Below are 23323 nucleotides of genomic sequence, written 5' to 3'. Positions count from 1 at the left end.
GGCATCTTCGCTGCGGTGGGTAGGGCCGTCGTTGTGTTTGGCTAAAGGTCGGCGCGCGTGTTTGTGTGGTTACTGTGGTGTTGGGCAATTCTCGGAGGGTTTAGGCTGAAGTGGAGGGTTCGTAAAAGAGATGAGGAGAGATAGGGTGAGTGAGCTTCCGAGGGGGAAGCGACTTCATGTTGATTGAAGATGCAGGTGTGCAGACTGGTTGTGGGGTCGTAGAGGTGCCGTTGACTGACACGTTTCGATTCGCGGGCGCGTCGCCGTGCTCTTCGCGCGCCGCTTGAGTGGTGAGGGAGCGACGAGGCTTAACGCCGTTGCTAGACGACGGCGTGAGGGCGCCGGCGCTTTTTGTCATGCGCGCCCAAGCGCCTTGCGCATTTCATGGGATGGCAAGCCTCAACTTGGTTTTGGAAGGTCGCACAGGTAGAGGCATGAATTCTGCAGGTTGTACTCAGGGTGCGGGTGGGAGATACACGGAGGGGATGACCTTTCTTGTACCCTGAACTATAGCAGAGCGGCCAGTAAGCAGGGCTGCAGGTACAACAGGTACATAGCGCGGAGACCTGCTTATGTTGTTTACTGCAGGCTGCAGGTAGCGATGATGTCGCTGCAGGTTGGGTTGGGTGTAAGCGACAGGGAGGCGTCCGATACGACGCCACCGAGGTGTTTAGTATGCCCCGTGCCAGAGGATCAGCATGCATCAAAAGACAAAACATGCAGCAAGTCCCGCGCTGTGCACCCAACCATTACATTCTCTCCCCTTTCACTTCGTACACTCGTTATCGAAAGTGCGCTTATACATTCGTTTGTGTGGTGTTTGGTACAGATCAGAAGTAGTTGGACTGCCCAGGACGGTCGCTTTATCGATTATCGCGAGACATATCAGTTCCGGGAAAGGGTCCGCGTTAGTAACACTGGACACGGGAGCACCAAGACGGCTTTGCGAATCACCGACGGCTTGTGTGTCGTGTCCGCTGCGTTATCGCGATCGAAAGAGTCGTGATCTGCGAGGTGTCCGAGGTAGAGCACGTCATGCCCACGAGATAGGCCGAGTGCTTCACGTTTGACCACACGACTCCATCGTCGAGTTTCAGCACCCACAGCCATCCCACGACGCCGGCGGAGCACCCAGGGCGCCAACCAAAAACCCAGAGTTGGCAGTGCAGGGAGTACCGCGGTTCGAGTCAGACCTAGTGCCAGTGCGGAAGAGGCGGAAGAGGCTACTCTTGAACTAACGGCCAAAGCGGGAGAGATCAGTTAGCCAGAAAGTGCTCCATTCACCAGCACAGACCTCACTTAGCGCTGGTAAGTCCTGCAGCTCCACCAGCTCCCATCCTCAACAGCCGCATCGCCATCAACCTCTTCCCTCTCCACACCAGCTGTGCTACCGGCGACACCCGTCCGACAATACATCACGGGCAGCGATGCTGACGATAGTGTGAAGCATACCAGCAACACCTCGCGCCCACTCCCAGTAGCCGATCCCACCGAGCCGGCGCTTTTCTGCCAGCGACAGGCCCGTACCACCTCACACCACTTCCACCCATCGACCCCACTTGGAATCCTCTCGAGGCCCTCCCAACCTCCATCACCAGCTTCATCGCCCGTTCACGACGTCGGAGGCGTTCAATCGCTGTTCCAAGTCCCCATCGCCCCAAGCGCCCATTCACTACCGAGGGACAAACAGCATTGTCAAGACCTTCGCACAAAGACCGCGCCTATACAAGCGACCTCGATCTCCCCACCCACAACCTCACACATCCATCACCATGGAGCATAGATTCGCCTCGACGCTGCTGGGCTTCCTCGCCTTTTTCGTTCTGCTATCGTCCATCCAGCGCGCAAATGCACAGGGCTTTACGCAATCATATTGCTCCAGTCTAAACACGGGTAGCGATGATGATGTCTGTAAGTGACATGTCAATCCTATCTCCACGATCCACAACTAACGTCTTCAGACACATGGCCATACCAGTCCAACGGCAACTGCACCAACCACTGCAAGGAGGAAGGTACCTATGCCTTTGCCGTTCTAAAATACACCGACTGCTGGTGCTCCAACTACGCTCCCGGGGAGACGGCCGATATCAGCGACTGCCAGAAGGACTGCCCTGGCTTCCCGGCCGAAAAGTGCGGCGACAAGGACAACAACCTGTTCATGTATATCCAAATGGACGGCAAGGTATCCGGCACCATCGGAGGCTCGCAACCCACGTCCTCCGCCGAGCCTTCGAAGACCAAAGACAAACCTACAGAAGCCCCGACTGTTAGTATTCCCCCTCCTCTCTCGCGCGCGTCTTTCTTGTCTTTCATCTCTCTTGGCTTTCTTGATTTCTATGCGTACTCTATCGTGCGACCGGTGTTTGACTTCGTGGTAGTCTGCTCCGGCTCCGCCACCAGTCACTGTGACGCCTGACCCGGAGACTGTCATCTCTCTGGTCACTACGGCACCGTCTTCTACTTCTTCTTCTACTGTATTTGCTCTCAATCCTGTCTGTAGCACATAGCTAACGCATCAAGCAGACCGAAAAGCCATCTGCGACTCAATCCGAAGCCGACGATGAACCGACCTCAGCCATGGCACCTGTCACAACGCCAACCGTCTTGACCGAAAGTGGTCGTGTCGTTACCAGAACAGTCGTCTTCACTCCGACCGCGGCTGCCTCCGAGGAAACCAGTCATGACAGCGGCCCCAACGTCGGAGCCATCGCCGGTGGTGTTGCTGGCGGTGTCATCGCTCTGCTAGCCATCGTAGGTGGTGTACTGTTCGTCCTCTGGCGGAGGAAGAGGCAGCAAGACGAGCAAAACGGCGGACATGACGGTGGTTCCGCTGGGATCTCGCGCAATGTGAGCACCATGAGCAGAGCCGGCCTGCTAGGAGGACGTAGCGAAAAGTCACCGACCCAGCTTGTTACAAACTTCGGTTCGCAACGAAGCCGCCACGACGAGGAATCGATCACGCCCGTTACACCGTCGAGCCGCCGATTAAGTCAACCCATCCTAGTCGACTCGCGACTCAACCCAACCGCTGTTTTGACCTTCCATGGCGCGAACGCCAGCCGGGAAAGTCTTGGAAGTATCGACGACAGCCGAGACTACGGACGACAATTGAACGTGCGAAACCCGGATCCGAACGTCAACTAGGGGAAGAGCTTGAACCACCATCTGCGGACTCGATAATGGGTGCGACTACATCACGACCCGGAAAAACTCCGTACATTCACAGAGCACACCTACCATCAGAAAAGTTGGATGTCACCACCGCGCTACGACTGACGAACCTACAACATCATATCCAAAATAACCAGGCGTAATCCATAGCACCGACGCACGGCCGTCTAGTTTGTTTCATTACTGTCTTTGGGGGCTCCACGCCACACATCTACTCGAGACACTCCTGTCCGGTTCGATCACATCATTAATGGGCGCCAGCATCTGTGTACACTATTTCTCCTTCTTCGCTGGATCTCTGTTATGCGGCAATGTATATACTTATTTAGGGGGCGTGGGAGAAGAACAACATCAGAAAGGCCTCACGGCACTCGGCAGAAAAGGGACACACCTTGCCACACCTAATGGGTCACACCGTCATGGTGTATGGGGATGGCGGAGTCGCAACAGGGATTTGCTGGTAGATTAGTTTTGTTGGAAGAGATGGGACTGCTACGCGTACGTGAATGCGAGTAGCTGCATCACCACTCGATACTTGAATTTAGAAATTACTTGTCAATTTGTGTTTTAGGATTTTCGTTCCTGCTGTTCATTTGTCAACGGCGATCCGAATCATCAACCCTGGCCTTATTGCGTCCCGCCAAGGCGCTAATAACGGAGACACCCAGCACGACCTGTCGCATCTTACACGTTCAACTCAAAGTCAATCTCATCAACCCATTACTTCTCACCATTGCCCTCTCAAACCTCAGGATGGATAAACTTCCAACAGAAGTCCTCGCCGAGATCGTCGAGTTGCTCCGCGATGACCGCAAGGATCTTTGGAGCATCAGTTACACGAACAAAAAGCTGCATGCGATTGCCAACGATATCATATACTCCCGTTATAAGCTTTACTATCAGGAAACGTCGCCGTTCATCCGAGCGCTTGCATCGAATCCCAATCTCCAGCGGTGCGTTCAACACATCAAGTGGAACAGTCCCATCCATGATGAAGGTGCCTTCGAGTTCCCCCGTTGGATCACGGAAGCCGAGTTCGATCAAATCAAGGAGAAAGTGGGATTTCCCTTCCCTGCAACGTGGCCACGACATGCTACCTTCCTCACTGGGAAACTGGTGGAGGTGAATAACTGGATGCGTCTTCGTACAGAAAGCGACCTGTATCTCAGTACGTTCATGTAGTTTACGCCGAACGTCAAGGAGCTTTGCATCTCCACGAAGCAGTGGGAATATGAAGGCATGTGGTTCAAGCAATCGCTGATCGGTAAAATTGGCACAAACCTACAAAAGGTGATACTCGATGGCGGAGCGACCGTTGTAAACCTCCTTCCGCTTTTTCTGCTGCCGAAGATGAAAACGCTGCTCATTGACTGTCTACTGCAATCCCCCCTACACGAGGACGCCGAGTTGGAAGCCATCAACCTCGTTTGGGCACGACTAGAAAAAGAAGGATCGAATCTGGAGCATTTGGAAATCTCTCACACTGCCACCGACATGCTCGATCTCGCCCGCTTGCTGAAAAGCCTCAAAAACCTCAGAGTAATCGACTACAAGCCCGGCTGCGGCGGGGGTTCGGTCAAGAAGAACAACAGAGACGTACAAACGCTCTTCGAAGCCATCGGAAACCACTGTGCGTCGCTCAATAACATGGCCATCGACGACGACCGTCTAGTGATGAACCCAGGCGCGCTTGAACAACTGCGCGGCTTGGAGAACGTGGAGACATTCCAGATGCACACGCCCGTCTTCTACGAAAACTCCATTGCCGTTCTGTTACCAAGGAATCCCTCGCCGAGTCGCTACAACGAAACCTCGGGAACCTGCCCACGCATCTCAAAAACCTGCGCATCTCAACCAAGACGGGTTATCACGACGTGACGGAAACCTGCTTCGATGTCTTGCTCACCCTGGGCTCTGCTATAAAAACTCTCCTCCCTAATCTCGGAACCATTACGTTCTTTGGCTGGCACCCGCAACTAGGCACTTTCCCGTGCCAGACCCGCATCGCTGCCCTCCAGTCTGCGTTTGCGCAGGTAGGGGTAAAGATTGTGTCGGAACATGATACCATGGGCGACTCTGAACGTTGGTACACTAAAACGCGCGTTGGTGCTTCGAGCAAGATTGAAGAAGACTATGTCTGGGTGCATCTTCTGGAGGACTTTGAGGGTGAAAGGGAGAACCCGTGGGTGGCACGGTTTGGGAGCTCGTATAGGGGGGATGAGTTGAATGGCGATGTATGGGATAGTGATGAGGAAGAGGAAGGGGGAGATGATGATGAGGAAGAGGTAGATGGTGATGAGGATGGGGATGATGACAATGGGGACGGGGAAGACAGCAATGGGGACGAGTGGGAAGATGAAGAGGATGACGACGAGACTCCTAATCCCAGTGCGGGTGGCCGGCCACTGAATATGCAAGATATCATGGAGGAAATGGGCATTCTTGCGGCTCAGGGACGAATGCCGGGTATGCCTGGTATGCAGCCAACAGACGACGATAATGAGGGGGATGGAGATGATGGAGAAGAAGGCTCGAACACTGAATTTGGCCCCGGCCGCCCGCTTACCATGCAGGATATCGAGAATGAGATGAGGATCATGATGGGTCAGGGACTGATCTTGAATTTGCCTGGTATGCCTGGTTATAGACCGGAGGGCGGGGATGAGGAACATGAGGAAGAAGATAATGATGAAGATGGAGAAGAAGGGTCGAACGATAGCGATGCCGAGCAAAATGAAGACGACTCGCACAACAACAACGACGACAACGACGATCCGCCACCAGCCCTGAAACCCCTACCCAACGCTAGCCACCTAACCCTACAAGAAATCGAGGAAAATATGAGAACAATGATGGCTCAGGAGCGCATGTTCAAGTTACCTGGTATGCCTCATTTCAAACCGGAAGATCAGTATGACAGTGAGGAGGAGGAAGATGAGTATGACGAGGAAAACGAGGCGGAAGAGTCTGATAACGATGACGACAATGATGACGATGCGCCGCCAGCCTCGCATCCTCAACCTAGCGGAGGTCGCCCGTTGACGAGGCAGGATATCGAGGATGAGATTAGCATCTTGCGGGGAGGGGGCCGCCAAGAGGGATGTGAGTTAATGTGATGGCGATGATGGATTGAGGGATCGGTGGATTGGAAGGTTGAGTAAGGGATGTGGGGTTCTGGGGAGAGAAAGGATGTATCGCTTTCTTTGTATATGGGAGTAGGATATTAGGTAGCATGCGAGGACGTATGTATTCAGCAACGCGGAGTTGGTTGAGATTAATAAGTGTAGTTGAATGCATGCTTGTTGCGCCCCTCACTACTGCGAGGATAGCTTTGTTTTTGCTTTTTCAATACAGACTGCTGATTCTCTTTCTGCGTACATGCTGCTCAGCATGCATCACAAGAATACTACCGAAGTAGCCTATTCCACGATTTTACGGTGCCACTATTTTCAACATATCCATGATATGTCCGCTGAGGCAGATGAAACAGTATAGAAACGATGTCGCGACAAAAGCGACAGCATCAGATTTGGTGCACTTGACTGCGTGGATACCCAAATCACGCAGATCCCTGTGAGGCTCAACTGCACACGCGCCACGCGTTCTTAGGCCCACGTACCCTGAATCTCGACCGCAACACCGACCCCGTCCACGTTCCCCAAACCTGGGACCAGACCTCACCTTCTATTCCACTGCAATCGCACAGTTTCTCGGTTGCCCATCATGAGCAAAATGTGGGAGGTGGATCCGGAGACGCGGAGTAAGGTACGTTGCGCCTTCCACAGCTGAAGGAGGGGGACGTTAGGGGTCAATTGCGGCGTGAAGGCAGCACAGGTGATGAGTCGAGCATGCGCATATGACAGAGGCTGATCGATTCCGTACGCAGTTACTTGAGATACAAAAGACGAACGACAACAACAAGTGCGTCGACTGCAATGCGCCGAGTCCGCAATGGGTATGCAACCGCCCTTCCTCCACCTGCGCACGCGATCACCGCCTACACCTACTAAGATGAACTGTCCTAGGCCTCGCCCAAGCTCGGTATTTTCATGTGCCTCTCCTGCTCGGGTGTGCACCGCGGTCTGGGTGTGCACATCTCCTTCATCCGCAGTATCACCATGGACGCCTTCAAGGGCTCGGAACTCGTGCGCATGGCTGCCGGCGGCAACAAGCCCTTCCAAGACTTCTTCAACACACATCCATCGAATACGAAAGACGGACGCACATTCGAGGCCTCATCCATATCAGAGCGATACGACTCGGAAGCGGGCGACGAGTGGAAGGAGAGACTCAGCTGTAAGGTCGAGGACAGGGAGTTCGACAAGGCAAATCTACCCAAGCGGTTACCCAAAAAGGACAATGTATCTACAGCCGGTATGGGCGCGCCCTTGAGCGGACGCGCCAGCGCAGCCGGAAGCCGAAGCCAGACACCCCTCGGAAAGACACGAAGCAACGACGCAGGTTTCCAGCGCTCGGGTTCCCCCGCCCTCGGCACCAACGCCATGTCTAGCCAGAAAGTGAAGAACGAAGCCTACTTCGCTAAGATGGGCCAGGAGAACGCCAACAGACCCGACGGCGTTGCGCCGAACCAGGGCGGAAAATACGGCGGCTTCGGCAGCGAGCCAGATGCGTGGAAGAAGGACGATGAGCCCGGTGCGCCTCCTGCGCTGGACGACTTCCAGAAAGACCCTGTTGCGGCGCTTACCAAGGGCTTTGGCTGGCTAGGCGCAAGCGTGAGTAAAGTAGGCAAAACGGGGTATGAAGGCTGGGTGAAGCCTGGTATGGCAAAGGTACATCTTCCATCCTCCCAAGAACCCTATAACCCACAACAACGACTAACACATCATGCTACAGCTCGCAGAAGCAGACCTCGCAACCCAAGCCCGCACCACAGCCGGCACCCTCGGCCAAACCCTCCAATCCGGCGTCGCAAACGCAAACACGCAATTCTCGCGCTTCGTCGAAGGAGGCGACTCTGCACATCCTTCTTCTTCTTCCTCTTCTCGGGCCCCGTTGTCGGGTCAGCGCGAACCTGAACGTAAAGACTTTTGGGAGAGCTTTGGTGCGGCGCCAGCGGGGCCGGCGAAGGATAAACAGGACTTTTGGGATGAGTTTGGGAGTGCGGGGGATGCTAGGGCGGCTGGGGGCATGGCTGGGAAGAAGCCGAGTGGGATTGGGACGAGTGCTATGAAGAAGGGGGGTGCTGGTGGGGGGATGGGTGGTGGAGGGGCGAAGAAGGATGATGAGTGGGGGGAGTGGTGAGAGAGGGTTTGAGGGAGGCGTGAGGCGTTTGGGCGTTGGATACGCGGGTGTGGGTTGGGTTGGTATGGTTGGTGGTTAGACAAAGAATGGGAAGTATTGCTATCGGTTTGTGAGGAGTGCTTCATCTTTGGGCTTTGCATGTGGCTTCACTTCGATCGATGGATTTCGACAAGGTCCCCGCTCCAGGTTCAGGTACGCTTTTACACTATACTCATCTTTCATCTGAGTTCACTAGACTTACTTCATGTAGGGTTCCTGTCGAGCGTACCTGGTTCGCTCCTTCCTTGTGATCGCTGTCGAAACCGCACTTTCCCAACAGCCACTCTCACCGTTTTCATGCCTTCCTCCGCCGCGATCTCATCTCATCGAGGCACCTCCAAAACAATCGATACCGCTCAATTGCTTATCCCTAGGGACCGAAGAAGACTTCTGGGATGGGATGACACCATGGACTTGTCGCTGCCGTATTTGACAGAGGTTCTTCCCTCATCAGTGCAGCATTCTGGCCTGTCTTGCTATAGCGTTTGGCGCGACTGCCTTCCTTGCTAACTTCCTGCCCAGTTCAACCGTCCGCAGACGCCTCAACTTCGTCATTCCGCCACGCAAAGCGCAGCAACCACACGAGATGGACCATCTTCTTTCCCCAACCCACGGAAGCTGCCTTCTTCAAGCATATCTCGGTGATGATGTCCGAGATCTGGCTTTAGCGCGTCTCCGGGACCCTTATAATCCCACTTCCTCTCCCGTCTCTCCGTTTCTTCTTCACCCAACCACTCAACGGCAACAGTACCATTGGACAGTTGCTTCTCTTGCACCACTTCTCTACTCAGTTGGTACGTGTCTCTATTATTTCTCGTCCTGACCCTTGGTCTGCACCATGCCAGCACTCGAACCCCTTCGACTTCCTCTTCCATCCGATGCTGCTCAGGGCATGTATACTGACACACCACAGGGTCACATCATACCTTTGAACTGCAACCTCAGTCGAAATCCTATCCTGCCTTTTGGTTGAGTAGCTCGCCTCGTCTTGCTCTTCATCAACAAGTGCTGACGCACATAGTCGATCCTTCTTACCGATCTGAGCCGTCATCGTCGAACTGAGCTGCGGTTGAATACCACTGCCGGTATGTCTTCTCACCTTCCTCTTTCCTCTTCTTTCCGACACAGTATGAACCTTCATTGACGCAAAGCAGAGCTCCCCGACCATGCCTCGCTCCACCCTCGTCGTCGCGAGTGCAGTCCTCGCACTCCTATCTCCCCTCGCCCAGGCCAAGATCAAGAGCGAAATACGCACGTACCTCTTCACCAGCGACGACTGCAATGGACCAACTATCGGCGGCAACGAGGACCTCAAGGTTAACAAGTGTCACGATATTGTCAGCGGCGCCAACAGCATGAGGCCTTCCACAAACAAGCACCAGGAGTGGCTCAACCAGATCAACCTCGGACAGCAAGAGTGCTGGGTCGCCACATACAAGCATCACGGCTGCTCAGGCTACCCATCAATTGCCGAAGAACTCCCCGGGGCCATCGATCAGTGCTTGTCACCAGACGAACAGTTTCTCTCCATAATGTTTGGATGTCGAGACATGAAGTCAGAGAACTTTACGACTACCGTCGTGGTGACACCACCCACCATCGTTACCGTAGCTCCGCAGCCGATCTCAACTTCCTACATTACGGTAATTGAACAACCGGCCTCAACCACCATTACGGTAATTGAGCAACCGGCCACAACCACCATTACGGTAATTGAGCAAGCGAAGAATACCGTTACTGTCTATCAGCAGCCAAACAATACCATTACCGTCTATCAGCAGCCGATCACAACTTCCACCGTGGTCACCGAGGTTGGGGTTGTTGGCTATCTCACGACATGGATGCACGCCGGCAGCTCCTTTACCAACTACGTCTCTACTATCTTGACGACTTCCACCAAGACTTTGTATTCTACGAAGAGGACCGTCCCCACCTCCATGGTGACTATCATGCCCACCTCCATAGAGACTATCACCCCGATGCATACCGGAACCGTGCTTCATAGCTCTCGGCCCCATACCGTAACCGCCTATGTCGAAGACAGCCACTACCCGCGCGAGCGTCGCTCCGACCCTCAGCCCGAGGCCCATGCTCTGGAGCCACGCCGCAGGAGCAAGTGGAAGGGCCCTCGGATTGGTGTATGGATGAAGCACCCTTGGTCCCAGGCGGTCATCTGCTACGAATGCTACGCCAAGGCTCATGACAATCTGTGGAAGTTCGAGTGCCGCTCTGGACCGAACAACCCCGTCTCATGCGAGGGCCCGGTACCTGATCCCAACGAAACCGTCACCGTCACACATACTCCAGATGTCACGGTAACCCAGGGTGCAGCGATCACCAGCATGTCAGTCGTTACAGTAACAGCTGGGCATGCGATTACAACGGTCATCGGCGGCAACCCAATTCAGCCAATGCAGACCATTACGCTCGGCCAGAAGGAAGCCGATCTAGAACGCCGCTCATTCCACAGGGCCGTCAGATTAACCCACCCGTGGTATCCTAACACAGAGATGTGCGCAGATGCTGAATGGGAGGAGCGGGGATCGAAGGGATCAGAAGTCCGAATCCAAAAACCCAAGGAAGACATGAAGAAGTGCACCCCGAAGCAGCAAGTGCAGTTTATCGACGCCACTCCAGAGACGAAGACTGTCGAACTCCCTTACTCTACTGTCTCTGTGATCTTCAGCACCTCCACGGTTTATCCTCCCGCTATCGTCACCGTCGCTCCTCCGTCCGTCGTCACGGTCATTGGCTCTCAACCCGTGGTTACTATCACCACCATCTCGGCTCCTGCCATGGTCACCGTCACTCATAAGTTCCCTCCTGCAGCCGTCACCACAACCATAATCGCCGCCCCCGAGCCACCTTGCACCACCGAACCCTACTCCATAAAAACCGTCTACGTCGACCCTGAGCCACCCTGCACCACCACCCCCGTACCTGTTTCCATCACAACCACAACCGTCTTCGTTGACCCCGAGCCACCTTGCGATACGGTCACCGTCGCCCCCGAGCCACCCTGCGACACGGTCACTGTCGTCGGAAGATCTGCGCCCACGCCCTACACCACCTTCTACTCAAAGCGCCAACAGCTGCGTGATCTCTGAGTTGTCTTTGACTTGTCGGAGTAAAGGAGGAGGACTGCGCTGGGTTGATGATGTTGTCAAAGCATGATTCTGTTTGTATTGTTTAGTGTCGTTTCGTTAGTTGAAGTATGATTGTTGGGCCCAAGGCCACGAAACTGCTCTTGCTCTCTTCTTATATGATATCCATACGCTGTTCATATTTCGCATCGTTTGATGTGATTCCATCTTCTTTTTGCGCCTCAGTCATTGGTAGCTTACGGTCTAGTACTTGGGAAATACCTCGCTGGCTCTTTTTCGTTTACTCCATCTGATTCATCTCAGTGGGTACATAATACATTGGTGCTATTCCCACCAGAATTCTTCCACTACATTCCACTCCAGACTAAAAGAACGGCGAGGAAGAAACACTCGAGAACAAGTCATCCCAATCCACCAAATCAAGCTGTATCGCATCATTCACATGAGAAGAATGCTGTTGCTCCCCGAATCTATCCGGGGGCAAATCTTGCAAAGACTCCACCGCACTCTGGCCACCCACACTACTTCCGTACTTCTCTCCCGTATCCCCAGCATCCCGATACTTCTCCAAAATCTGCATGAGCGACTCATATAACTTCGCCGCTGCCAGTGAATCATCCCTCGCATCAGCAATCATACGCAACCCTTTCGCTAGATCGCGGTCTTCTTGCAGCTCAGCATGTACTTCACCCGACCTATTGACACAAGCATCCATGAGCAAAGCGATGGTAGCGATGAATATACTATACAGCCCCGCCGGAGGCCGTTGGGGCCGTCTCGCAAACGGGTGCCGCGACTGCAGTAGTTTCGTCTCGAGGTATATAAGCTGCCGGGCGGAGTACAGACACGCAGTGCGCGACGAAGGCGTCGTTGAGGTACCCGTCGACGCAGACGGACGTGTCAGCGTAGTAAGATGCAATTTACAGCGCTGAGTGTGGATGAGCGTGTTGAGGAAGTAGGCTTGGATGAAGACGTGGTTTGGCTTCTCAGAGGAAAAGATATTGTCGTAGTAGTCTAGTAGGAAGAAAGCGGGTGTTTCGTGCATTAGTTGTACGAGTTGGCGGTCCATGGTCATGAGGTGGGCGGAGCGTTGGAAAGGGTCGGAGGTGAGTTGGTCGACGAGGGTGCGGGAAATTTCTGCGAGCCGGATGCGTTGGAGGAAGTAGGACATGTCTGTTTGTTGGGAGAGGGGGAGGGAGGGCTGGGGGCCGGTGGGGAGGAGGTCGATGTCGTTGATGTTTAGGGGTTTGTTTACGTGGAAGTGGAGGGGGTTGGTTTGGTAGATGCCGCCGTTGGGTCCGCCGTAGCGCGCTGCGAGGAGCCTAGGGTGAGCGGTCAGTCCGCTTTGTAGCTTTCATGCATCGAATTCTCGAGAAGACACGTACCAATCCGTTGCGGTCAGGTACCACCACACGCGACGACCAATCTCTGCTTTGAGCGTCTGGGCCGCATCGGCATTGGATTCGTGATCGATCCGGTGAAGACCCATTTCCCGACATAGTAACAAGCCAGTTGATATTAAGGAGCGATATCGTAGCGATACACCTTCTATGTTGCATAAGACGTATGACAAGATTATGATGCCTTGTATAGCCTCCAGAGCCAGCGAGGGCCCCTCTTGTAATGTCTCGAGTACAGTATATGTGGCCTTGATCCAAGTGGATGTCTGAGAACGGGCTTGGGTCGAGGACAAGAATAGGGGACGTTGTCTGTTCAGTCCGTCCGGCATACTCCATACATGCGTTGCATGAGCGATGATACTTAGCAGTAGAACGACTTTGCTGGTATGAACAGGCTCACCGCTTTCGATTGGACGGTAAATTTCGTCGTGGACGGTTGGTAAAGAGGGGGTGTGCGTTACGTGTTGAATGTAGTTGAGCTCGGTGATGTAGATGTCGAGGAGTATGGTGGCTTCTTCCCTTAGTGGGAGCCATATACATGGTGTTAGTCTACCGAGTTGCGTTGTGTGAGTCAATTTTGGTGGTATTGTGCGGATCTGACCGATCTTGAAGGTAACATGGTTTGTGGTAGACAGTTCGAAAGAGCTCTGACTCATGCAGACGCCTTCGAAATGTTCTACCATTTCTTTCGTTTCTTGAATATCGGAGGGTTGGTCCATCTCGATTTCGTCTCGAGTGGTTTCAGAAAAGAATGTCGTTCGAATGCTTTCGCTGTCGTCATTGCCGGCCTGCAGAGGAAAGGTAGTCTCTTGTGCGATACGTTCTTCCAGCTCCTGCACACGAATATGGAGTGCAACCATCTCAGCCAACATGCCAGGTCTTCCGGTTGAAGATAAAGGTGTCTGGATGCTCTCATGTGGCTGTTGCTGTGTGAGCGAAGCCCCGATCGAGACTGGTGTCTGAGGGCCTTGAGCTTCGCGTGCCGCTGGCGTAGGATCGAATTGACACGTCTTTCCTCGCGACCTGCAACTTGTGCATGGCAGTGGTCGATCACAGCGAATCTTGCGCGACCGGCAGAAGTTACAGGAGTACTGTCCTTTGCGATTGGAACGTTCTCGCTCGCCGGCAGCTGGCATGACGTTTCTTGAAATCCTGGTAGACAATCGCAATGAGAGAACAGTGGCAAGAAATCAAGAACCATATTCTCTAGACTGGGGAGGAAGATGGTTGGTCACATGAGGTATGTCTGCAGGTGGGTGCCAAGCATACCGCGGGTATTCCGCGGAATACCCGTCAACGGAGAAGCGATGCTGACAGCATATTCCTACCTGGGACTACGCCACTATGGTCACAGAGTCGATCGTAAGCTCGAAGGATTCAGGAAGCAGGAGATCTGAAACGGATTGACCCTGCAGACGGTAAGGATTCCATGGGAGCGTACTTTTCAGTTCACTGGGAGGGTGGCGCTTTCGGGTCTTGATCGTACGGGCCTGCTATCCTTCTCTTTACGACATGAATGAGCTGACCTGGAGCTGCAAGGGATACTGGTAGCAGGTGCGACGCTATTGAAATCCATGTGGTAATAGGACAGATGCAGATAGATGGATTTAGAAGTGCGATGCATAGGTGTGCGAGCCATGGCAATTGCGAGACCAGACGCCGACATTCACACCAGTCATGTTCGCCAAGGCGCAGCTATCATCTGACTCGCATCCAAAATAATTCCATCCTCCACTTCCACCACATCTTCCCCTCCACCACAACACCAATGTAACCGATGTCATTCATCCCCCGCCATGCCTTCCCGCAAATCCCATCGCTGCCCCGGTCCTACTTCCTGGGCCACCACAAAGCCGGCCTGGCGAAGATGAAATCCCTCCTCTCCTCCATCGACCTAGTAATCGAATGCCGCGACTATCGTGTCCCACTCACCTCGCGCAACCCTCTATTCGAAGATGCGCTGGAAGGGAAAGAGCGAGTTATTGTTTATACGAAGAGGGATCTGGGCGGTGGCTCGCGCGATAATCGGAACGAAGATGTCATTGCGAAATGGCATCACCCTACTACGACAATGTTTGTGCGGAACGGGAAAGAAGCAGAGGGCGAGATTAGTGGAAGGAAGAGCGTGATCAAGCTCCTGGATATCCTGCGCGAACATGCGCAAAAGAGGTGGAAGCTAGTCGGCCACCGCGTCATGGTAGTAGGCATGCCCAACGTGGGTAAATCCACGCTCCTCAACGCCCTGCGCGCCCAAGGAATCGGTCGAGGCAAAGTCGCAGCCACCGGCGCACAACCGGGTGTAACGCGCAAAGTAAGCAGCAGCGGCGTGAAAATCATACCGAGCGAAGACGACATGGAAGCAGCGGAGGCAGCGGCGAAGAAGAAGCTTCAGGGCGTTGGAGGAGGTGTATATTTACTCGATACACCCGGTGTCTTCATCCCGTATGTCCCCGACGCAGAAGCCATGATGAAACTAGCACTCTGTGGCTCCGTCAAGGATACCATCATTGCGCCCGTTATGCTCGCAGATTACCTGCTCTACCACCTGAACCTCCAGTCGCCGTCGCTATACTCCGAATACGCGTCGCCTACTAATGACATCATCGGGCTCCTTACTGAGATCGCGAAGAAGACTGGTAGATTGGGCAAGGGCGGGGTCATAGATACAGAAGCGACGTCGTTGTGGATGATTCAGAAGTGGAGGCAAGGCAATATGGGACGCTTTCTGTTGGACGAGGTGGATGAGAAGAGTTTGGTGAAGGCGAAGATTGATGAGGAGGGGCTTACGCCTAGCTTTAACCAGGCGAGGAAGGCGGAGCGGGAACGCAGGAGAGAGAGGAATAAGGCGAGGGGGGAGAAGTAGGATGGTGAGGAGGAGTGTCGGTGGGCATGTGGCACGGGTTGCGCAAAGCGTCTAGTACAGATGTTTAATGTGACCACAGCTTAATCGAACCACGGCTTCGAAGGCATGTCCGCCATACTCATGCTCTGCAATCGTTCTCTACCGTCTTCATAACAAAAGACGGTACAGTTGGCCTATAATCCAGACCGAAGTCCTCATCTTACAACGCAACAACCCCAGCGAAGTCATCAAATTTTCCTTGAAATCCTTCTTTCCCATCCTCCAAACAAATCTGGGCGTAACACCCCATCTTCTTACACAGCTCCATCAACGAAACTTCCCCCTCACATGCCGTAGCCCGCTCCAAGTTCACGAAAAACCACAACACGCAAAACAAATACATTAATCCGCTCAAATAGCCCCCACCGGACCCCCCACATCAGTTCTACCAAGCATCCTATTATACGGCGGCGGCTCATCATGATACGGCGGCGGTTCCTCCGTATGAACAGCCATCTCATACATCCTCGGCGCAGCATCCAATTCGTGGTATGCCAGCGGTCCCGGCCCAGCTTCGAATACATTAGGAGGTTCGGTTGGAGCAGCCTGCCAATCCGTGACTACTTGTACGGGTTGTGTGCAAGCGATGCCGGACCACTCTCTATCCGCACACCTTCCCGTGATCTCGATTTGCAGTTCGTATTCTAGATTCAGGCCGTAGCTAGTGAAGCTTGGCGCGATGGTGTTATTATTGTAGTCTTTTGCGAGTTCGATGTTCGCTACGTCGAGCAGGTTGAGGCCGTCGTAGAGGGGTTCGCCGTCGCCTGTTTCATACTTGTGGTCGCAGAGGACGATGGTGCGGCGGTCGGTGTGGTTTGTTACTCGGCTGGGGTGTTTGAAGAACGCTTCGTTGGGGAGGAAGACGTTGATCTTTGCGTTTAACTGCACTTTTAGGCGCCGGATGAAGAGATCCGGTGGAGAGGGAAGGGACTCTGAGCGTTTGGTGTGTTGCACTGTTACGACGGCTGGGAGGGGAGATCCGATGACCAGGATGTTACCGGGAGTGGCGAAGACGTTGAATTGGGCGTAAGGGATTTCTGCAAAGGACTCAATGCCGAAGAGGAGTTCTTTGTCGGCAAGTTTGTCTTTGAAGCGGCCGAGTTTGCTGGAGTTTTCGCCGTAGTTGGGGAGGAGTTTGCGTGTCCGAATCAGCTTCGCTGCGCTGCAGTGTTTGGGTAGTTTGGTGCCGAAGTTTAGGTCGGGTTGCAGGAGAGAGCGGTCGTAGGGGGGCGCTGGTGGCATGTAGGTGATTTCTTGTCGGACCCGCACTGGTGGTGTGCCGGGTAGATCGGACTCCATGTACGCTTCTAGGTGGTACACGACCCGTGGACTTGTGGGTGTGGGACCGTTGAGTGTTGGAGGTAAAGGGAATCCAGGAGAATGCTGGAATCGGGGGTGGTTCCATTGGTCCCCTGGATGAAGCCATACTCTACCTAAACGTAGGTGTACGAAGTCAGTACATGTCTCACATGCAGTTCGTACAGCGATATTTCTTACCGGCGGGAGGTGGTATCGTAGCATGGTTTCCAAATGTGAAGGAGAAAGGCAGCTCAACTCTGGCAGGATCTCTCCCGTTGTTGGCGCGGAGGTGGAATTCATCGGCTGCGATTTCGTGTATGTAGAGGAATTGCGAAAGTCCATAGAACTCAAGATGCACGCTTCTTTGGTGGGCGTCTTCAACAGCAGAGAAGCCTTTTAGACTTATGCTTATGCGTTTAGGTTGTGATGTGGGCACCACGATTAGCTGGCCTTGTACGCAGTCCCCGCTTGTGTAGGTCGGTGGCGGATTGAGCACTTCGATGTAGACGGGATTGTCTCTGCGATTAGTTCGGCTGCCGCTCGCAGCTATTGCTAATACCATGATCAGCTGACGGACGATGGACGACTGTATGATAAGAATAGGAGAATGATTGTGGTTATGGGAAACAATGGCATTGTATAAGGCTGCCCACGGGGTCAAGTATCGACGGCGATGTCGCTTCGGTGCCGCCCCTGTTCCTCGGGACCTGCCATACCAAGCCCTAGGGTGTCACGAGTTAGAGCCGAAGTTCCATCTTGGTATTCAAACCCGGGTTTGATTGTCCTGGACGCCCTATGGGCCTAAAGACCCGCGTATCAGCACCGGTGGCTCAGCCTCGATGCTTCGACAAGCAATACTCGCGAGATCGCCGTCAAATCTCCGTCTATCAGGCCTGCCGTGGTGTTGCAGGTGTCTTGCGCGATGACGAGGCGCTTTGTGGTGATGCTCATTGGTGGTGTTGGCGGCGCCGGGGTCGTGCCGTCATCGATGGAGGGCGCGACTCGCGACTTCTGGACTTTTTGACTCTCTAGCAGCCCACGCCCGTCCCGACCAACACGACCAGCCATGTCGTCCAACTACACCTGCACAGCCTGCTCCAAGGCCCTATTGAGGTCCTCTACCTCGCTGCTCCAGGTACACAGCCACGATCCCTTCTCCAAAGCGGATAATTGACTCTCGTAGCGAACGAATCGAGCGTCTCTGCGCCAAGCACGTCGAACAATCTCCACCACCTCACCCACCGCCTACCATGCCTCGCAAACGCTGTCAGCAGATGTCAGGCCTGAAGCGATCAAGAAGCCGCATCCCGCTGTGGCGTCGGGCGTGACTGGCCTCGCCCAGAAGCTGCGCGAAAAGGCACCACTCATGACCGAGACGTACGTCGCATACGGCGCAACACGGGACCTCATCAAGGAATGCACGAAGCCGGGTGAATACAAGATACCCCAGGCGCTGCTAAAGCGGGGCGAGATACCCGTCGACGAGAATGGTGTGCACCTGGGCGAGGCCGAAGGATGGTGGTATGACAGTAAGTACTCACAATGAGGATACCCAGGCCCTTCGCTAACACATTTTGCACAGCCCTCGGACTCAAGCCAACTTTTTCGAATTGGGCCCAAATCACCTTCATCCACATGTACATGCTACAAGTCCGCTTCCGCATGTTCCCCCAGTCGCACGCACCAGTCTGGATCCAGCACCTCACCAACCAAGCCTTCTACGCAGCCGAGGACAGACTGGTCATATGGCACAAGTTCAACGCCAATTCGCTGCGTCAGAAGCACCTCAAGGATATGTTCTCACAGTGGCGGGCGGTGCTGCTGTCGTATGACGAGGGGCTGATGAAGGGCGACGCTATGCTTGCGGCGGCTATCTGGCGTAATCTGCTCGGCGCGAAGGAGGATGTCGATTTTGAGAAGCTGGCACAGATTGTGGGGTATATGAGGAGAGAGCTCAAGAGGCTGGATAGTGCTACGGATGATCAGGTGGCGGATGGGACGTGGACGTTCCGTGGTAGCCCCGGAGATGAGGCGCCTGTTGTTAAGGCGCCGAGTAGGATGATGGCGGCTGAGACTTCGAAGGCATGAGGAACGAACGGCACGAATGGGATGTAAGAGAAGAACCATGTATCAACAATGTGTATATATCTTATGAGAGATGCGATATGGAAACAAGCCTGTTCATATTCTTTCACATCTCACCCATGCGCCTGCATACTCAAGCTCAGCGCCTTCTGCAACTCTTCCTCATCCCCACTCTCCGCAGTCGAAGCCCGCCCTTTGCCCTTACTCTGATGATGCGCCTCCAAAAGACTTTGCTTCTTGACGTACGCCATCACAATCTCTTCTTCCGTCTTTTCCTCCATCGTCTTCTCTCCTCGGTGCTGCGCCTGGAACTCACCTTGCGTTGTACCTGCAAGATGACCCAGGTCATACGAAGGGGGTCGATGGGCGCCTGGCGATCCATCACTCGTTGTAGCTGCCATTTGCTCTGATGTTCCTGCTCGCCCCCTATCGAGATCTTCCCATCCATTGTCTTCGTTCATCTGACGCTGTTCCTTCAGACTTTGCGCCATGGCTTGCTTCAGCTGCTTTTCGTATTCCAGGGCTTCTCTTGAGTGTTGCTGCGCTTCGACTTCGCTGGAAGCCATCGCCTGGAGTAGTTCCTCACTGGATTCTGCTTCAGCGCCTGCGCGCGGCGTATCTTGTACTGGCTGATGGATAGACCCGCTGGTCTCCGCCGCTCCGAGCGGTACTTCAGGTTCGGTACCCGTAGTATGCGAATTGTACTCCGAGGTGAGTGTGGCACTTTCAAGATCTTGGATAGAAGCATCCGCAGACCGGACTGAATCCGCAGTAGACTCATCAACCGCCATCTCCTTCCGCTGCGCATCAAGCACATCCTTCATCATCTCATCAAGCCCATCTTTCTTCTTCAAATACTTCTGAATCAACCCCCACCTCTCAACAACATCCTCCTTCTCCTCCTCCCCACTTTGCACCCACTCCTGATACCCCTGCGCCGTCCTACTCGTAACAATGTACGTCTGCACACTACTCCCAAACCTCTTCTGCACCTCCTTATGCACCCCCTTCATCATATGACTCGGTATCCCAAACAGCGCCGCCCCCGGTTTAGCTATGAACCCCCCAATCCCCTTTCCTACGCCCTTGAAGAAACCACTAGCGCCTTCTTTCTGAGCACCCTTCCAGGGCTGTGTAAAGAGGCCGGTGACGCCGTCGTACCAGCCGAAACCGAATTCGCGGCCTATAGCTACCATGCCAGATTTTAGGTCAGAGACTTTTTCTTGGGGGCGCACGGTGGTGTCGTTCCAGAGCTTGGGCGCGTTGTGGAAGCCTTTTGTTATGCCGACGGATAGTTCCATGGGGGATTGGACGCCGGCTTTTACGATGCGTCCGAAGCCTCTGCTTGTTCGTAGGCCAGTGGGGCGCAGCATGTCATTGTCTTTGCTGGAGCTGGATGCTACGCTGGGAGTCCGAGATGCCGGAGTGGGGAGGTTGGGGGTGGTCTGAGAGCGGGCAAGCGGTTTCCGCTCCATTGCACTGGAATGGGGGTGTTGTTGTGAGCTTGATGAAGTGGAGCTCTCTCCTAATAGCGACGGCTCGCTCCTCTTTGCGGCGTTCCGTACTGAAGTGTCAGACTGCTGTCTGCTAGGTCCGAAAGGAGCTTGAACTGCCTTCGCCGTCTCTGAAGGCATTTCAGCTATGCCCATACTCATGCTGCCCAACGTCCTAAGTATCCCCATACCGAATCCAGATATAGGCTCCAGAGGGCCTTCATCGGTCTCATACTCCTGTGCCCTAAAGAGCTTGAGGTCATGGAAATCCAAAAGACCGGCATTGGCCAATGTGCAGGCGGCAAAAGCGCTAAGTCTGATTTGAGTGCGTTTAATGCGCCATACAGCTACTCGAGATGGTGCAAGGTTGCAACGAAGTCGGTCGGGGTCGAGATACTGGTGGAATGATTGAGCGCCCATATCGCTGCCGCGCTCCGTAGCGATCTTGCTTGCAAGATCTTTGGCACGTTCGAGACTTTCGGGCTTTAAGCAAAAGTTGATAGCATCTGCTAATTTGTCCGATGTGAGTTGCCGGTAGGGAATTGGATCGGGACCGGCACCAGCTCGAGCGATCATTGCTCCCCAGAAAGGTTGGTCGCCGAAGAAAGGAATCACCAACGTAGGTCGGCCTGGATTAGAGATACAAGTCAGCTTTCGGTCGGTGTTAGTTCTGTAGGCGAAGAACTTACCTGCCGCGATGCCTGCCGCTGTAGTCCCCGCGCCACCATGATGAACGACGCATTCGACGTGCTTGAAAAGCCAGTCATGCGGCACATTGCCCAGCATAAAGACATTTTCAGGAACACGAAGTTCCTCGGCCCCCATACCTCCCCAGCCCTTGGAAAGCAGTACACGTCTTCCGCCTGCAATCATTTTCGTGGCCTCGAAGATTAGTTCGGTCATGGCATTCGGATCGTCCAAAACGATACTTCCGAATCCAATGTACACCGGCGGTGGTCCATCATCAAGGAATTTCTGTAGCTCAGGCGTAGGAGTGTAATTAGAGGCCAGATTCAAGAAGTAGAAACCAGAGATGGATATATGAGAACCCCAATCTTTTGGTTTCGGAATAAGAGCTGGAGACCAGCAGTATGTATGAGGAACTTTGAGGCGCTGGAGCATTCCTGGGGCCCAGATCATACTCACGGGCTCTAGGCCGAGGCACTTGGCGCGAAACCGGTTGATGATGTCGCCTAAGCCTTGCCATGAGAGGGCTTCGATCATAGCGTAGCTGATGTAGTTGGTGAGTTGAGTATCAGCATTAGAAGATTGAATGTTCGCCAGAGGGTGGGGAAAGGCCTGGGTAGGAGAATATGGCATGGTGAACATGATATGAAGGGGTATTCCCAGCTTCTCTGCGCAATGAATATGCGCAAAGCTTGGTGGGTTGGCAATGATACAATCCGCGACGAAAGGGAAAGAACCGGCGTCGTTTGCGGAGCGATCTGAACCGTGGTCGTCGGACATCCCATCACCCGTTTCGTAGCACGATCGCCAGCAGCCTTGAATGTATTCCGCGACATCTCTTCTTCGACGGCCGACATCTCCACTTGCTAGACTGCGGAAACCGGGCATCAATCCAGGATTCTTGACCATGAAAGCCATCAGCTGGGAGGGGTCGCCACCGATGCTGAAAAACTCCAAGCCGTTCTCTTCTACAAACTTCTTGAAAGTAGGATGAGTTGCCAAACGAACACGATGGCCATAGGTCTCTTTCAAGACTTTCCCGAGAGCAACGAAAGGTTGCACGTCTCCGCGCGAGCCAACAACCTGGATAACCACATTCAGGGCTGGGGGTGGAACTCCTTCTTTACCTCCTAATGAAGGTGGGATGTATGCAGGGGGAGGCGGGCTGCTATTTTGAACACTCTGAACGTGTTCGCGTAAAGCTGGAGTAAAGACTTGGGATAAACGTCGGTTGAGCTGGTTGATGCGGATGTTGACACGGCCGTCTTCGGTGACGCTTGCGCTGGTGCCTAGGCCGTCTTTTTCGTTCCGAATCTCGCCATAGATGTCGCCATATGGGGGAGGCGGAACTTCTTCGTCGGTCGCATCTGGAGTGACGAGGTCGGTCGTTTGCAAGGGAGAGTCATGTCTCGTTGATCCTGCGGTTTCAGTCTGGACGGCAGAAGCAGCAGCTTGTGCTTGTTGAAGCATTGCATGCTGCGCGTTGGTCTCCGATATAGAGGCTTCATCTTCTAGGTGAGGCTGCGTGGTCATGGTGTCAAGGAGAGGATATGGAGTGCACTATTCTGGCCATCCAAAGCAGGGGCGACACCAGTAAGTACTCCATCGTCGAAGAGCGGCTTACGCCCTGGTGGAGGCATCGCATGAGTGCATTCGTGTATACCAGTCCTCAATGATGCCAAAGTCATCTTAGTGGTAAGCATTGCGCGTGCGAAGGATTCGACTGCGTTCGCGGGAGGCTGAGGCAGGACCAATGTGGTAAACCTTGCGAGCTGAACACGGGAAGTTGGACCCCGTAATTACGTCATCACCATCAACAGCCTCCACGGGCACGTATACGTATCACCCAACTGCAGAACCCATGCCATGATTGGAGAT

The 23323-nt window shown here is 54.0% G+C and overlaps 8 protein-coding genes across 8 annotated transcripts; 5 read left to right on the top strand and 3 right to left on the bottom strand.

Annotated features, from left to right (window-relative positions):
- Positions 1-1772: 1772 nt before the first annotated feature.
- Positions 1773-3147, top strand: J4E86_007322 (uncharacterized protein; the record flags this gene model as incomplete). Its single annotated transcript, XM_051447844.1, has 3 exons — positions 1773-1911; positions 1962-2269; positions 2527-3147. The coding sequence occupies 3 exons, from the start codon at positions 1773-1775 to the stop codon at positions 3145-3147; spliced, it is 1068 nt and encodes a 355-aa protein (XP_051300782.1).
- Positions 3148-3927: 780 nt separating this feature from the next.
- Positions 3928-8436, top strand: J4E86_007321 (uncharacterized protein; the record flags this gene model as incomplete). The annotated part of the gene is given in 7 exon segments (XM_051447843.1): positions 3928-4230; positions 4357-4941; positions 4956-6276; positions 6881-6939; positions 7061-7129; positions 7200-7964; positions 8029-8436. 7 exon segments carry the CDS (start codon positions 3928-3930, stop codon positions 8434-8436), a joined length of 3510 nt encoding a protein of 1169 aa, XP_051300781.1.
- Positions 8437-9641: 1205 nt separating this feature from the next.
- J4E86_007320 (uncharacterized protein) lies at positions 9642-11582 on the top strand (the record flags this gene model as incomplete). The annotated part of the gene is made up of 1 exon (XM_051447842.1): positions 9642-11582. One exon carries the CDS (start codon positions 9642-9644, stop codon positions 11580-11582), a length of 1941 nt encoding a protein of 646 aa, XP_051300780.1.
- Positions 11583-11943: 361 nt separating this feature from the next.
- Positions 11944-13851, bottom strand: J4E86_007319 (uncharacterized protein; the record flags this gene model as incomplete). The annotated part of the gene is made up of 2 exons (XM_051447841.1): positions 11944-12901; positions 12965-13851. 2 exons carry the CDS (start codon positions 13849-13851, stop codon positions 11944-11946), a joined length of 1845 nt encoding a protein of 614 aa, XP_051300779.1.
- Positions 13852-14756: 905 nt separating this feature from the next.
- J4E86_007318 (uncharacterized protein) lies at positions 14757-15842 on the top strand (the record flags this gene model as incomplete). Its single annotated transcript, XM_051447840.1, has 1 exon — positions 14757-15842. The coding sequence occupies one exon, from the start codon at positions 14757-14759 to the stop codon at positions 15840-15842; it is 1086 nt and encodes a 361-aa protein (XP_051300778.1).
- Positions 15843-16232: 390 nt separating this feature from the next.
- On the bottom strand, positions 16233-17180 carry J4E86_007317 (uncharacterized protein; the record flags this gene model as incomplete). The annotated part of the gene is made up of 1 exon (XM_051447839.1): positions 16233-17180. The coding sequence occupies one exon, from the start codon at positions 17178-17180 to the stop codon at positions 16233-16235; it is 948 nt and encodes a 315-aa protein (XP_051300777.1).
- A 1066-nt stretch (positions 17181-18246) lies between these two features.
- Positions 18247-19268, top strand: J4E86_007316 (uncharacterized protein; the record flags this gene model as incomplete). Its single annotated transcript, XM_051447838.1, has 3 exons — positions 18247-18315; positions 18364-18709; positions 18763-19268. 3 exons carry the CDS (start codon positions 18247-18249, stop codon positions 19266-19268), a joined length of 921 nt encoding a protein of 306 aa, XP_051300776.1.
- A 110-nt stretch (positions 19269-19378) lies between these two features.
- J4E86_007315 (uncharacterized protein) lies at positions 19379-22978 on the bottom strand (the record flags this gene model as incomplete). Its single annotated transcript, XM_051447837.1, has 1 exon — positions 19379-22978. One exon carries the CDS (start codon positions 22976-22978, stop codon positions 19379-19381), a length of 3600 nt encoding a protein of 1199 aa, XP_051300775.1.
- Between the last annotated feature and the right edge of the window lie 345 nt (positions 22979-23323).

This window comes from Alternaria arbusti (assembly GCF_024043155.1).
Source record: "Alternaria arbusti strain BMP 1465 chromosome Unknown scaffold_10, whole genome shotgun sequence".
Classification (NCBI taxonomy): Eukaryota; Fungi; Ascomycota; class Dothideomycetes; order Pleosporales; family Pleosporaceae; genus Alternaria; species Alternaria arbusti.
This window is presented reverse-complemented; position numbering and strand designations above follow the sequence as displayed.